Raw genomic sequence first — 15,068 nt, 5'->3', positions numbered from 1 at the left:
GGACGCGAGGGCGAGACCCGTAGGACGGGAGGACTAGAGTGGTAAACTGAACTTGAGGACATCTTAAAGAAACAGTCAGGGTCGGGGATCCTGCCACAGTTGAAGTCTGTATGAGAATAGGCCCCCCACATACTCCGCTGGACAGATGGGCCGCGGAGGTTCATGAGCGGCGTCTCTGCAGCAGCACTTCTAAGCTGTGTGTGTGCATGTGAAGCGCGAGAGGTTGCGACTCGTGTCTCGATTGAAATCGAGTGACTAAATTTGCCACAGTTTATTACACTGTAAGCATGTGGGCCCAAGTTCTTTCGCCGGCTCGATTCCGAGCTAAGAATTGGGATTCCTGCTACAGTGGTTTTAGATTGTGAGTGTGTATATTCGTTCAATTGTCTTTATGTTGCAATGGGGCCATGTTCGTTCGGTTGATAATCTAGATCACAGGCTATGTTCGCTGGCTATAGTGCCTCTAGACCAGGGATCTCAAACTCATATGAGCCGCGGGCGACTTCTGGCACCGTCATCTCATTGAAGGGCCGCTTTAGTGTCCAAGTAGTACAAAAAAAACAAACACAAAAACACCCACTAATATTTCCTAAAATGTAGTGTTTTTTTTTAAAATTTAATTCCAAATATTGTGTAACAAGACAAAATTGCAAATACGAATGCAATTTTTTTCTCACTCTTAACTATCTGAAGCCTTTCAGTTTCAGTTTCATTTGTCATATGCAAGTTAGCACAGGGTCAGCATTGCAATGAAATGTATTTGACAAGCAGAAGACAGTCACTCAGCAGTATAGTACAGTACAGTACAGTAGTTTCATTGAACTACCAAATAAACAGCTCTTTCTGGTACACTCTTTCTGGCCAGACACGAGGAAGCACTTTTGCTACAATTTTGTTTGTATTTAACAAAATAAAAATGCAGGCATAAGCGTACACATTAGTTTGTGACTGCAAGTGAAAATTGTTTTCTTTCCAAATAAATCTCTCACTAAACTAACACAGCCAATCGCTCAACATGTTTGCACTCTCTTGTTACCTTGGGCAGGTCTGCAGCTCTGAACCGTGGTAAGGAAACCTCTACCACTACTTTGGGTTCCATGTCAGGCTCGTAGCCGGGAACTAGCTTTACTGTCTGGGTCAACTTTACTAGCGAGAGACAGAAAGAGGCATTAAAAGGCTGCTCCAGCAGAACTATATTGTTTCGGAGGAAAACACGAACACAGTGTACAGTCGAGTCTTAATAGCTTACTTACAACTGGGCTCGTCAGGCACTCTTTTTGGCTGCAGTGGTTATTTTTATATTTACCTCACTGCTAAATTGAATTAGACTGCTGAAGCAGAACAGATCTTTATTTCATTTAAACAAGATCTATCACGCACCGCTGACCTTGTGGTTCCGGACTAAAACAGAGATTTCTTTTTACATGTTTCTGAAACAAATGGGGTAGTGAATGGAGTTTTGTTTCAGAAAAGAGGGGGAGCTAGACATGTGCTCATGTACATTAGCATTGCACTAGACAACGTGGAGAGGAGGCATCCAACATGCACACAATATGTGGCTGGAGTAGCTAAAGCTATCCAGAGGGTCTTGAAAGCATAGCGCGGTGGCATATGTGAATTCGGAGGCCTTTACTATGACAGGCAAGATTCCCGCTGACTGGTGTGTCGAAATTTTTCCAGTCAGGGGGAACGTCTCACGGGAGAAGGACACATATATTGGTTGATGGGCACAATCTTGTTTGTATTATTATAGTGGCGAATATCAATTGTTTGTGAGAATTCCAAAGGGAACATCTGGCTTGTGTGCCTTAGTGCAGTTGGGAGCCCCGTTAATACTGGTGGGTGAAAAGAGGGTGCGACTGGGTAAACCCGGCACTGCCCAGCTAACAGCAGACGTAGACGTGATGTTTTGAAGAAGCGTTCGACAAGCTCATTTGATCTTTCTATAGGTTCACCAACGTATATAGATTGCATTGGTGTGCCCAGATGGGTGCCAGACCACTATAAGTTGGCCAACCCAATTGCGGCTGGGTTTGAGAAGTTGCCTTTGATTGCGGGAATTATTCCAATTACTCCAAATAAGAATGTGGATCGTATTAACTACGTCCATTATAATATTCTTAGATTGGTGATGCTGTAGGAGGGTTTGCAGAACAATTAGGACCCACTTCTCTTCTTACTGTGCAGAATCGAATGGCATTAGATATGTTGTTGGCGGTAAAAGGTGGCACTTGCATGATGTTTGGCAATATGTGCTGCACTTTTATTCCTAATAATATAGTCCCTGATGGATCTGTGACCTGAGCGTTGTAAGGCCTGAAGATTTTGTCTAATTCCATGCACGAGCATTCGGGTGTGTGGTTCTGTCATTTCATCTTTTATGTTTCTAGATTTTTTTTCTGTCTGTTTCCACCAGTTTCATCACTTTGTTCTGGAAACAATAAGTCAATAATCCGTTGGGAGAGTGGATGACCTCTGTCTTTGGGCAATGGAAGAGTTATTAAAGTTATTATGTGTATTTTGGTTTCTTTATCTACTTTTACAGCTATTCTGGTAACGTGTGGCTGTTGTTGTGTGCCTTGCCTCAGAGCATTATTGGTAAGAGTGATTAATCAGGCTGTTGGAGGATCTGATGCCGAGGCAGATAAAATGGTGCCACTTTTGGGAGCTGGGGAGGGTCAATCCGCTGATATTATGTTTGATGACTTGCAGTAGTGTTGGTCTGCTATGGGGGCAGACCAAAAGTGAGGAAGTTGGAATGATCTTACCTGAAGTGCTTTATTACTGTGCCTTATATTAATCTCATATTAATCAAAACTGCCATATAATCATATAGAAGTAGTGTTAAGTGGACACAGCCCTGAATAATAAAGGCATTAGAATAGGTGCCCTTCAGTCGTAGGCTCTCGCCCATGTTTTCCTGATCAATCACAGGCTTGTGAGTCAAGATGGCGCCAGTATGTTTGGCTCGCCGTCACTCCACCTGTTTTTTGGTTTTCTCTTTGCTGTTCATTGCCTTAACTGTGGAAATTAATTCGCTCCGGACCTATGACCGAAAAACTCTTCTTACTATCCGAGACTCAGCAGTGACAGCACCTTTGTCCCTTGTTTTTGATGGGCAAACAAGCAGTGCCCCTCCACCGCTCGATGGCATTCCGCCTTATCTACGTCGCACCTGGTTCCTCCTTCCCAAGCTATACTGGAGAAAACGCTGGAGAAGACGAGGGAAGTGAAGTGGTCTCTTGGTTCGTACAAAGGCATTCCTGTCACTTTCTTGCCTGGCTGATCCTCTCCTTGTACAAATGGGTTTTTGCTACTCTGCTACCGTGAGAGGCTCACTCCAACCCAGAGGACCCTGGGTCCGCACTGTCTCTCCAACTCCGCCTGGTGTTGCTCCTGTTTCACCGGTGGGCCCGCTTTTCAGCCTGCGCTTCCTTCAGTCGTCTGGTTCGCTCCTCGCCATACCGGCGGTGGCGTTCTGCCCAGGTGAGCGACTCTCTTCCACCTCTGGCCCGTGCCTGATGCCTGCTCCTCTCCTGCGTGATTCTCCTAGTACGTCGCTGGTTGCTCCTGCTCCGGGTGTTGGGTCATCGGCTCCTCTTCAGCCACGGATCCGCAGATTTGGTACCGTTATTTCAAACCTCTGCCCACTCAGCCGCACATCAATCCCGATGACAGCTACTGATCTCATTTTATCTATGGCTTTGATCAACACTTGTTCCCTCTCCAATAAGACGTTTCTGCTTAAGGATTTTTTCTCTTCTCATGAACTGGATTTTATGTTCCTGACTGAGACCTGGCTTCATGCTGGTGAGACTGTGGCTTTTTCTGAGCTTCTTCCGCCAGGCTGTTGTTTTTCAACTCTCCCAGGTCTTCTGGTAAAGGTGGAGGCCTTGCCTGTGTTTTTAAATCAGTTTATGACTGTCATCAGATTTCATCTTTCTCCTTTTCCAGCTTTGAACTACAGCTTTTTAAACTGAACTCATCTATTCCTTTACAGTGTGCAGTAGTGTATCGTCCTCCCAAATTCAATAAGGACTTTATTAGTGAGTTTGGGGAATTCTTATCAGGACTTTCAGTAGATTTTGATCATTTTCTTATTGTTGGCGATCTGAATATCCATGTGTGTTGTCCATCTAAACCTCTGGTCAGAGACTTTGTATCATTGCTGGACTCCTTTAACCTGACTCAGTGTGTGTCTGGCTCCACACATGAGAAAGGTCACACACTGGACCTTGTCATGTCCCATGGCCTGAGTATCCACGTCTCTGAAATCTGTGAGAGTGCGTGTATCTCTGATCACCATCCTGTTCTGTTTTTTGCCACTGTACATTGTTCTGTTGCTGCAGTTAAAGCTCCTTCACGTCGCCACCGGATCATCAATACTCATGTACCATCCCAGTTTTCTGCTGCTTTTAACAACTCTGAGCTCTCCACGGTGAACTGGATTGACTCCCTGTGTGCAGAAAATTTAACTGTTCTTTTTAATTCAACATGCACTTCTATTCTGGACTCCATCGCTCCCCTAAAATCACTCCGTCCTAAAGCTCACGCTGAACCCTGGATCACAGACTCTGTTCGCGCTCTCAGGCGCTCCTGCAGGTGTGCTGAGAGAAAGTGGAAAAAGGACAAGCTGCAAATCTCTTTCAATATTCTGAGAGACTCTCTTTTAACTTATCAGAAAGCTGCTAAAGAGGCTAAGTCCTCCTACATATCTAACCTGGTTAGCAGTAATGTTCATAAACCTCAGACTTTGTTTCGTGTTCTAAATTCCATTGTTGATCCTCATACGTCCACTTGCCTCACACCTTCTGCTACCCTTTGTAATGACTTTTTATGTTTCTTTGTTAATAAGATTTCCTCCCTGCAGTCTGCCATTCCACCTTCTCTTTTCAATCCCTGTGTTTCTCTCCCGTGCCAATCTGCCTTTAATCAGTTTGAGCTAATTTCTCTTTCTCAGCTGCATGAAATAGTCTGCAAGGTCAAGTCTACCAACTGTTCCACTGACGCTATCCCCTATCGTCTTCTGAAACAGGTCCTGGACTCAGTTGGACCTGTCCTTCTGGTCCTGATCAATGCCTGTCTCAGCTCTGGTTGTTTCCCAACACTTTTTAAGCATGCTGTTGTTCAACCTCTTCTCAAAAAGCCTAACCTGGATCCATCTATACTCTCTAATTATAGGCCCATTTCCAATCTGCCCTTTCTGTCCAAAGTATTGGAACGAGTTGTCTTCAGGCAGCTCCAGTCATTTTTAGACAACAACAGTCTCTATGAGAAGTTTCAGTCTGGTTTTAGAGCTCGTCACAGCACTGAAACCGCTTTACTGAGAGTTTTCAATGATTTGCTTTTAACTGTTGACTCTGGTCGTGCTGCTGTCCTAGTAACATTAGATCTGACAGCAACTTTCGACACTGTTGATCACAACATACTGTTATCCCACTTAGAACACTGTCGGTTTGAAAGGTACTGTTTTAAAGTTTTTCCAGTCTTACCTGGATAACAGGAGTTTCTCTGTTCACCTCGGTGAACTGTCATCTCCCAGAGCTCCTTTAACTTGTGGTGTACCTCAGGGGTCCATTCTAGGCCCCCTGCTGTTTATTCTGTATTTGCTCCCTCTGGGCGATGTGCTGCGTAAACATAGGGTGTGTCCTTCCACTCTTTTGCTGATGACATTCAGATCTACCTCCCTCTGAGGTTAGACTGTAAGGACTCTCTGCAGCCGTTATTCTCCTGTCTGTCTGACGTTAAGACTTGGATGGCTCTTAACTTTCTACATCTAAATGAAAGTAAAACTGAAGTCATTGTGTTTGGGCTTCCTAAAGACTCCAACCCTTCCTTTGATTTTATGGGACCCCTAACTTCTGAATGTACGTCCTCCATTAAGAGCCTCGGTGTTACTTTTGACAGTGCTTTTAAATTTGATAAACAAATCAGCTCCGTAGTCAAGGGATCTTTTTATCACCTACGGATTTTAGCTAAAGTCAAGTCCTACCTGAGCAGGAATGATCTAGAAAAGGTGGTCCATGCTTTTATTACTTCACGGCTGGACTACTGTAACTCCCTTTATGTTGGTTTAGATCGTTCCTGTCTGCATCGCCTCCAACTGGTGCAGAACGCTGCTGCTCGCATGCTGACCGGTTCCAAAAAGAGAGACCACATCACTCCGGTCCTCTGCTCTCTCCACTGGCTCCCAGTTGCTTTTAGGATTGATTTTAAAATTTTACTGCTGGTTTTTAAGGTTCTTAACGGTACTGCACCTCCTTACTTGGCAGAGCTTCTTAGCATTTACTGCCCCAGGAGATCTTTGAGGTCAGCAGACTTGATGCTTTTAGATGTTCCCAGGTATAGATTAAAGACTAGGGGAGAGAGGGCTTTTGCTGTGGCTGCACCCAGACTGTGGAACAGTTTACCCCCTCATATCAGATTCTCCACAAGCCTAGGAACTTTTAAAACTGCTCTTAAAACTCACCTCTTTTCATTGGCTTTTAGCAAGGTTTAACCTATTGTTTTAATTTATTGTTTTATCAGTGAGGTATTTTATGTTCCTGTGTTTTATACTATTTTATATTTGTATTTTATTGTACAGCACTTTGGTCAGCCTTGGTTGCTTTTAAATGTGCTTTATAAATAAACTTGACTTGACTCCTGTAGAAAATAAGAGGGAACCATCTTGCAGTGGAAACTTACTGAAAAATAGTGTTATTTAGACTAGAATAGGGTAATAAAATTGTCAGGTGCCAGTCACCATTTTGAGATCCGCGGCAACGTGTCTTGCAGGACGCATCTTCCTTCTAGAAGTATTGTGAAAGTGAAATAAAGTGTTTTGTCTTCCATCAGATGCCTCTGAGGAATCAAAAGAACTCGGTGAAGTGTTGATATTAATAGTACCCCCAGTTCTGTGAGCTGTTCATTCTCGTTCACGTGCCCTACCCTCCCTCCCCTCCCTCCTTGTTCTCAATTCTTTAACTCCTTCATTTCATTTCTATTTAGTACATGGGGATCTGCCAGCCCGGGAACCATCACCAGTCCCCTTGGAGGCCTTCCGCAAACCGCAGCTCAATTCATGTCAAAGCATTCACTTTTACCTACTAAAACGCTGTCAAACCTAAAATGAGGACATGGGGCCAGCTAGTGAATAATGTTATAAATACTTGGATAATCTTCAGAGGCTCTGGACTTTTACATGAAGATATTATATTCAGTGCTGCAGAAAGTTATATATTTAAAAATATATTATCCTCTCTGGTTACTCTGGTATGAATACCTCTGAATCACTTTATGGTAAATAACACACTATCTACTAAAAAACATACAGGTGACGACCTTTGACCTTCATCGTGTTTTATTTAATTGTGTCAGAGAAAATCTCATGTGCTCTTCATGCAGCTGAGTACATCAAATGTTTAAAACAGAAGCTTTATGGGCAGAAATCTGTGCCATCAGAAACTTAATTTGAATAAGTTAAATTCGAATTTGAATTGCTTGGATTGAATCTGAAGTGTAACTTGAATAAATGCTTTTAAAAACTGAATTTGAATTTGAAATTCAATTTATTGGTTTGAAAATGATCATCACTAAATTGAAATTGAATTTTATATTTTGAAAATGAATTCCTTTGCTTTGAAACTGTATTTTATCCTATAAAAATTTAGCTCTCGAATTATTTCGGATTCAATTCTCACCATAGTTCTATAATTCAGTTTTTTGGGACTTATATCTAGTTCCGGTTCAAGAGTAATCGAGCGCAGATTAATAGAACTATGTTTTTCTAGCGGACCGAAAGTGTTACTGACGGGACTCTACAGCATCTTGAGCAGAATTAAGACTTCAGAAGTCATCCGTCATGTCGAATGACCAGCAGATAAACTCTCAGGTTGGTAATAAATGTATTACATGTATAAAAACAAGCGTCATGTTAATAAATGATAGCCGTACAGTAACTTTTATGCTTATTGTAGCTGTTAGCAAAAATGCTAATTTAGCGTAGTTTATCCTTCGCACTGACCTCTAACTTTCAGTTCCACTTGTTTCTTCAGCAGGATGTTTCCCTCCCTGCTGTAGACGGTGCAGGTGTAGGTGTAGTTGTCTCCATCTGTGGGGTATTTCAGGGTCAGACTGAGGTCTCCAGTTTTCAGCAGGTCTTCATTCATCTTTGTTCGGTCTCTGTAAGCCTGGTGCTGTTTTTCAGGCTGGTCAGAGCTGTTCTCATACACGTGGACCTTTGTGTATGAACTGATCTTCCACTCCACTTTAGCATCTTCAGGCAGGTGAAGTGTGGTGTTGAAGGGCAGTTGGACAGACTCCACCCCTGAATCCACCTCCACCTGGGGGACTGAGAGGACAACAAAGCACAACATGAGCTTGGATGGAGACATTTGTGTTGACTCTAACAGGCTGAATGCTGCTGCTTCACTGGGAGCTCACTGTTAGATAGAAAGTGGTCAGTGTGAAGAGGAGACGCAGCAGAAAGATGAAGACTGACAGGAAGAAAGCAGTGAACAGACTGTTGGAGCTGCTGTTAGTGGGACAGGACTTTATTCAGTCTCTGAGGACCAGATTTGACTTGATGAAGCAGAGAAACACAGTCTGAGTGTTTCTGTCACACTCACTTCATCACACAGCTCAGTTTGACAACATTTGGAAGAATTTGATAGAAGCCTTCCTTTAGTAAAAGCACCAATAAAACACCATGAAAACACCTCACTAGAAAAACTGCTGCTTTCAAGTGCAGAGCAACAAACTATTTGAACTGATCCAACTTTATTAACACAGACAAAGATTTGTGGATCAGCTGCTGTTTGCTGCTATAGATATAATCCAGCTGATGTGGGAGAACTACATGTGACACTTTGATGCAGCCATGAATCTGACTGATTTCTTTCCATTTTCAAAGGTTGATGCATCAGTTAAAGTCCTTAAAAAGCTCAGAAATAAAGAGAAAGGTTGGTTAAAGCAAAGAGAGGCACTGGCAGCATTTAAGACACTAAACAAGAGAAACAGATCAGAGAACATCAGACTGAATAAGTGGAATAAAGTGAAACAGAGAACTAACGCTCCCTAAGAATGGAGCTGTCAGAGGAAGAGAGCAGCAAACTGAAAGTCTCTGTTAGCTGCAGAGCTCTGAAACTTCACACAGCTTTGGATGATAACATGGAGAAAGGATGTGGAGATTTTCACAGTTCTGCTAGAAATCATCTTCTAGTTATTGTGACTCAGATATGACTGATTATAGACGAGGACCAAAGAAGGTTTTTACTGAGATTTGAACTGACTTAGCTTAGCCTGTGTTTTAGCCACATGCTAAACAAACACATGTTCAGAAACTAGAAGATGTTACCTTTCAGATGAAGTCTCACACATGAACTTTGCTCCTACAGTTCATCTGCTGAAGCTTTTACATTTGGGTGGAAATCAAATAAAAACCAAAACAGCCACAAACATCAGACATGCTAACACTGTAACATTATTGGATGGAGTCCACTGAGACTGAACCACCATCATGAGTCTGACCTCTGACCTTTGACCTGTATCTACAGCACTGACCTCTGACGTAGAGCACCACATCTTTCTTCAGCAGGATGTTTCCCTCCCTGCTGTAGACGGTGCAGGTGTAGGTGTCTTCTTCTGTGGGGTTTTTCAGGGTCAGACTGAGGTCTCCAGGTAAATTTCTCTTCATCTTTGTTAGGCCTTTATAATCCTGGTTCTGTTCTTCAGGCTGGTCAGAGCCGTTCTCATACACGTGGACCTTCCTGTTGTTTTTGTCCTTCCACTCCACTTTAGCATCTTTAGGCAGGCAAACTGTGGTTTTGCAGATAAGCTGGACAGACTCCACCCCTGAATCCACCTCCACCTTGTAAACTGAGATGACCACAGTACAACATGAGCTGTAGTGAACATTAATATTGATCTTCTCATAGCCTCCTCACAGTAAACTTATTTCTGTGCTTCTTCACCTTAGTGCAGTATTCTATTCTATTGCTTACATTGTCATTGCCAAACAGATGAAGATAGATTTAGTCATGATGAAGGATGACACCAACCAGTTAATCAGATCATCCAGGCTTCTCCTAAAGCCTGGATGATCTGAATTTCTTTCTTTCTTCCCCCAAATTCAGACAAAGTTGTGGTTTTTGTACTTGACTTTAAAAATCTAAGAAACATGGGACCTGTCTCAATATGCGTACTTGTGCGTACTTGCATTCTGATGCACTTGTGTTACATCATCAGTCGGAGACCAACTACTGTTCCAATTCAAAGTACGCATCAAGCCGAGAATGAGAAAAATTCCCGGATGTGTTCTCGCTCCACCCATTTTATCGAGCATGCATCGGTGGTGACTTGTGTATACTTGGTACAGCTAAATATCCCAGAATGCATTTTGTCCAAAATTCAAACATGTCAATGGCGGAGGAGCGCGGCTAAAAACTTTTAAATATTACTTATTCTGGGTCACAAAATAAACTTTTGAGTTATTTTCAGGCGAGAATGTAGCTGTGTTAACTTCATATATCTGTTCTCGGCAAGTCCGGACTTGCCGAGAACACGAGCACGGACTCGCATACTTGAGAATTCAGAAAGGGTTATGGTGTTTAATCAACCATCGGCATTAAGGGTTGTGTAGTAGGAGACACTCACCTGACATGAAATACTGTCGGTAATGACATAAAAGACCTCCAGAAACCACAAGAAGAACCAGGAGAACCAGCAGAGCTTTGGCCCAGGATGGAAACCATTCTGTGGAGAAACACAAGTAACAACATGACTTTTGACCTCTGACTGAATGAAATTCATGAATTTAATGAATAGGCCTATGCTTCAATCAAAGATTCATCATGTTTATTCTGACAGTGTTAAAATAATAAAGCTTTATCTGAGTGATGTCAGATGTGCCTACAGCAGGTGTCTGTTGCTGACCTTTGACCTCCAGCTGTACATCTGTCACTCTCCTTTGTCCTATCATCTTGTCTTTGACGGAGCAGGTGTAGGTGGCGCTGTCAGACAGTTGGAGGTCAGTCAGGTTCAGGCTGAGGTCTCCAGTTTCCAGAGCGTCAGTCTTCATGGATGTTCGGCCGCTGTAACGCTGGTTTTGATCTTTCAGTTCGTCTCCTTGAAGCTGACGCTGGTGGACGGTTGAAGGACTGAGGTCGGAGCGACTCCACACCACTGTGGGGCTGTCCAGTTCAAAAGTGGGAAATTCACAGGGCAGGACAAGCGACTCTCCCTCATACAGCTCCAAAGCTGAGGCATGCTGGGAAACTGAGGACAGAGACAGAGACTCCATGTGTCACTTTGAGGTAAAAATCATGTTAAACACATTTACAGAAACCAGGAGACAGAACGACAGAAACATTCAACATTTTAACAAACACATATAAATAAGGAAGAGGCAGGAAGTCCAGAGTCTAATAATGATATTAATGGTCAAGCAGCAACAATAAGTCATTGATCACTTGTTCAGAACTGTTTCTGTACTGTGGGAAACAAACCTGAGAGAGATTTCAAAAAATTTCTCTGCTGTTCTTGTTAACTTAACTTTAACTTTGCGAAATTAACTGAAAAGCAGCAGACCTTTCAAAGTATGAGATAAAAACAGGATGAGCTCAGACAGGAGGGTCAAGAAGGGTCCAGGAGGTCTTACTACCTGGAAATAAACCCTGGGGTTGTTCATCTTTCTCCCAGCTCCCCTCAGCTCTTCTGCTCTGTGTTTCCAAACCTCTGCTGTGACCACTACTGAGCCATGATTGACATTATATTTCAGATGTTTTACCTTCAAAGGGGCGATTTCATCAAGGGCAGATTTCCATGTACATATTGAAATTATCTAAGAGGCCCTGAGAGCTCCCTGATGGCCTCAGATTTGGAGGTGCCGATTCTCATTCCCACGACTTCACACTCAGCTTTGAACCGTTCCAGTGCGAGCTGGAGGCCATCACCCGATGAAGCCAAAAGAACCACATCATTCACGAAAGCAGAGATGAGATTCTGAGACCTCTTATGTGAAAGCCTTCCACTGCTTGGCTACGCCTAAATTCTGTCCATAAAGATTACAAACAGAATTGGTGACAAACGGCAGCACTGGTGGAGGCACCAGGAAGGAGTCTGACATATTGCTGGGTATGCGGACCAAGCTCTTGCAACGGTGGTATAAGGACTGAATGGCCTGTAGCAATAAGCCAGACACTCCATACTCATAGAGGATGGGGTGTCTGGCCCATTGCTAAGAAAATCAAGCATTTCAACATTACTCAGAGAGATGCCAGAGAACAGCACACGCTCAGGTCACTGCAGAGTCTCACCTGCAGATAAAAATGTTTGCTGTCCACCAAAGAAGTTTTCGCCTCCACCAAAGGAAAATCAGCAGGACTGTGATGTCACTGCACTTTTATAAGTGCACTTTGATTTAAGCTTAAATACATTTTACTTTGTCAAAGGGTCAAAATAACAGGAACACAAACAGACTGGTGTGAATTCAGCTCACACAGACTCTTTGTGTTCACTACATGCAGACCAGCTGTGCTCATATGTGTACGTAAAGCAGCAGCAGAGAATCTAAAGTGTGTCACACAGCACCAAGTTTCCTTTGGTCACATATGAAATGTGAGTCAGAGCTTCAGCTACACAACAACACACACACAGCAGCTGATTGTAACATGAGCTCATCTGAAAGCCACCAAGAAGAATCCAGTGATTTGAAAGTTGCTGCTTTGGATTGTTAGTTTGATCTGAATCAGAATCCAGTGTTTGATGGAAATCTCCTCCTGCTGCACTTCAACACATTAAAGAGAGAGAGATGATGATGAGAGCAGAGAGAGGAAGGTGTACTTACCGTGCAGGAGGATCACAAACACCACAAACATCTTCATGTTCCTGTCAAACTCAGAGACTCTTTAAAAGCCCTTCAGGACATCAGCTCACAGCAGCTCTCACTTTCCTCTGCTGATCATCTACTGACACTCTCACACTGCTCACACTGTCACAGCTCAGAGTTCAGCTTCACACTTTGTTAAAGCACATCTGTGGAATGAAGTCCGGCCGGCCACAGATCACTTCTGAGGAAAGAGGAGGACGTTCAGTCTCCTCATGTAACTGCTCCAGGATTACAGCGACACACAGAAAGCTCAAAGTCCTGCCACATGACTGTCATTTACAACCAGCCCACAGCAACTTTATGAATCAAACACAATAAAATTGAAACGTGAAGATTTCGTGCTTCACTAAGTTTATGTTAGTATGGATGCTACACACTGCACAAACAACATGAAGCTTCACTCTGTGCTGTACATCAGTGTTTATGGGATTAATGTGGTGATTTCAGCCTGAGCCCTTTTATGAGATGCCACACACTCCTGTGATTTCAGTCTCTATTTAGAGACACTGAGAACAGCTTTGACCTCCACCAACACAAACAGGAGCACTAAGAAACCAAACACCATCTGATATAGACCAACCAACTGTTTCAAAGACCAACAAAACTCACTGAAACTGTGTGTTTGCACAAAGGCTGAAATGCACATGTGTGTTATTATTTCAGATTCATGCACTGAGCTCTAGATCTGTCATTAAAGTGTTCACATGTAAACCAGGCTGTTTCTATCACAGCACACTTTGCTCAGAAACACATGCTGACACGTTCTTCTGCAAATGACAGAAGGGAAACAGAAGTGGTGCTTTATGTTTACCTCAGCTCTACAATCAGGAACGACAGAGCAATAAAGGACAGAGGATCCCAGCAGGAAGAAGAAATCATTAACTGCACATGAAATCAAACACTCTGAACTCTGGACTTAAGATCAGAAACAGATGAAGGTTTTATGACAGAAATTAAACTGTGGTGGGGTGTGGTCTGTGGTGCTGCTGCAGGGGAAGAGGATGAACCCTAGGAGCATCCACAATCACACCTCACTAGCTTACCAACTTTTAATAAAAGTTACACAAATGAAGAAAACCCAAAACTCAAATACACAGTTTACAGGGCTGGACTGGGACAAAAAATCGGCCCGGGCATTTTGACTAGAGACCGGCCCACCAGGATAGAGATTGAAAATGTGACGTCATTCAGGGGTAAAACCGCAAAGGATTATGGGAACTTGAGGCAAGCGGCACTAGCGCACGCAGGCTTTCAATTGAACTCAGTTACACAGCGATAAAAAGAAACACAAAAAATGGCAAGAAGCTGTTGTATTATTAACTGCAATAGCCGGTCGCATGACAGCCACGGGAAGCCGACGGATTACGTCGTTGAAGAGAAATTGTTCGAGCCATGTTTCCGAAGTAACAAAGAGGTGATGGATGGACTGGATTGCAGCCATTCAAAGACCAAATAAAACTTCCCAGAACACTCCAGCTCACATGTTAGTCTGCTCCAAGCATTTCCACAAAGGTCAGTGTTTTGTAGTAGTTAATACGTCATTTTTCATAACATAATTGGTGATATAGGTTACAAGCAAGTCTTGCGCTGAACAGAAATTGTAGCTGCTATGCTCCTTTATTTATTGTGCATAAATAGTGAATTGTCCTGACACAATATTGCGTTTCGCTTCTGTTATTACCATGGTACATTGACAAAAACATATACTTTTATTCACAGGATAAAACAGTTGTTTTGTATCACTAATTGCCCAGTGCATTACAGCATACAATATTATTGTCACTGCTACATTTCTGTAATGCCTACCAGAAATTATTTCCACTACTAATTAATTACCGTTGAGCTCAAAGGTCCTATTAATAAACGGTTAACGAATGTGTATTTATGACAACGATTTGTGAGACTGGTAAACTTACCTTTGTTTGTACGATGGTCTTTCGTTCTACACGGTGCATTTCAAGGTCCTGTACCCATCCGTTGGTAAACTGTACCTGGGCTTGTTGCAGTGACTTCAAGTTACTAAAAACTTCATGAGTGTATGCACTCACTCCAAGAACCGTATAATTATAAATCTGAGCGTGGTGAAAGTTGGGCAGCACGCTGACGTCTTTTGTCCACTCTGTGTGCTCGTAAGGGTCTGACCCTTTCACTCCTTTGATTTTTTTCCTCGTATCTTTTCTTTGCCTTTTCGTCGAGTCTG

At 42.9% G+C, this 15,068-nt stretch overlaps 1 protein-coding gene across 1 annotated transcript; it reads right to left on the bottom strand.

The window, feature by feature from the left end:
• Positions 1-452: 452 nt before the first annotated feature.
• On the bottom strand, positions 453-14,845 carry LOC120434781. Its single transcript, XM_039603155.1, has 8 exons — positions 14,785-14,845; positions 10,915-11,256; positions 10,636-10,734; positions 9,602-9,858; positions 3,797-3,897; positions 3,466-3,599; positions 1,037-1,146; positions 453-533 (listed from the first exon to the last, which is right to left on the bottom strand). The coding sequence occupies exons 2-8, from the start codon at positions 11,057-11,059 to the stop codon at positions 453-455; spliced, it is 927 nt and encodes a 308-aa protein (XP_039459089.1). The 5' UTR covers positions 11,060-11,256; positions 14,785-14,845.
• Between the last annotated feature and the right edge of the window lie 223 nt (positions 14,846-15,068).

The sequence above is a fragment of the Oreochromis aureus genome, linkage group 3, assembly GCF_013358895.1.
Source record: "Oreochromis aureus strain Israel breed Guangdong linkage group 3, ZZ_aureus, whole genome shotgun sequence".
Lineage (NCBI taxonomy): Eukaryota > Metazoa > Chordata > Actinopteri > Cichliformes > Cichlidae > Oreochromis > Oreochromis aureus.
This window is presented reverse-complemented; position numbering and strand designations above follow the sequence as displayed.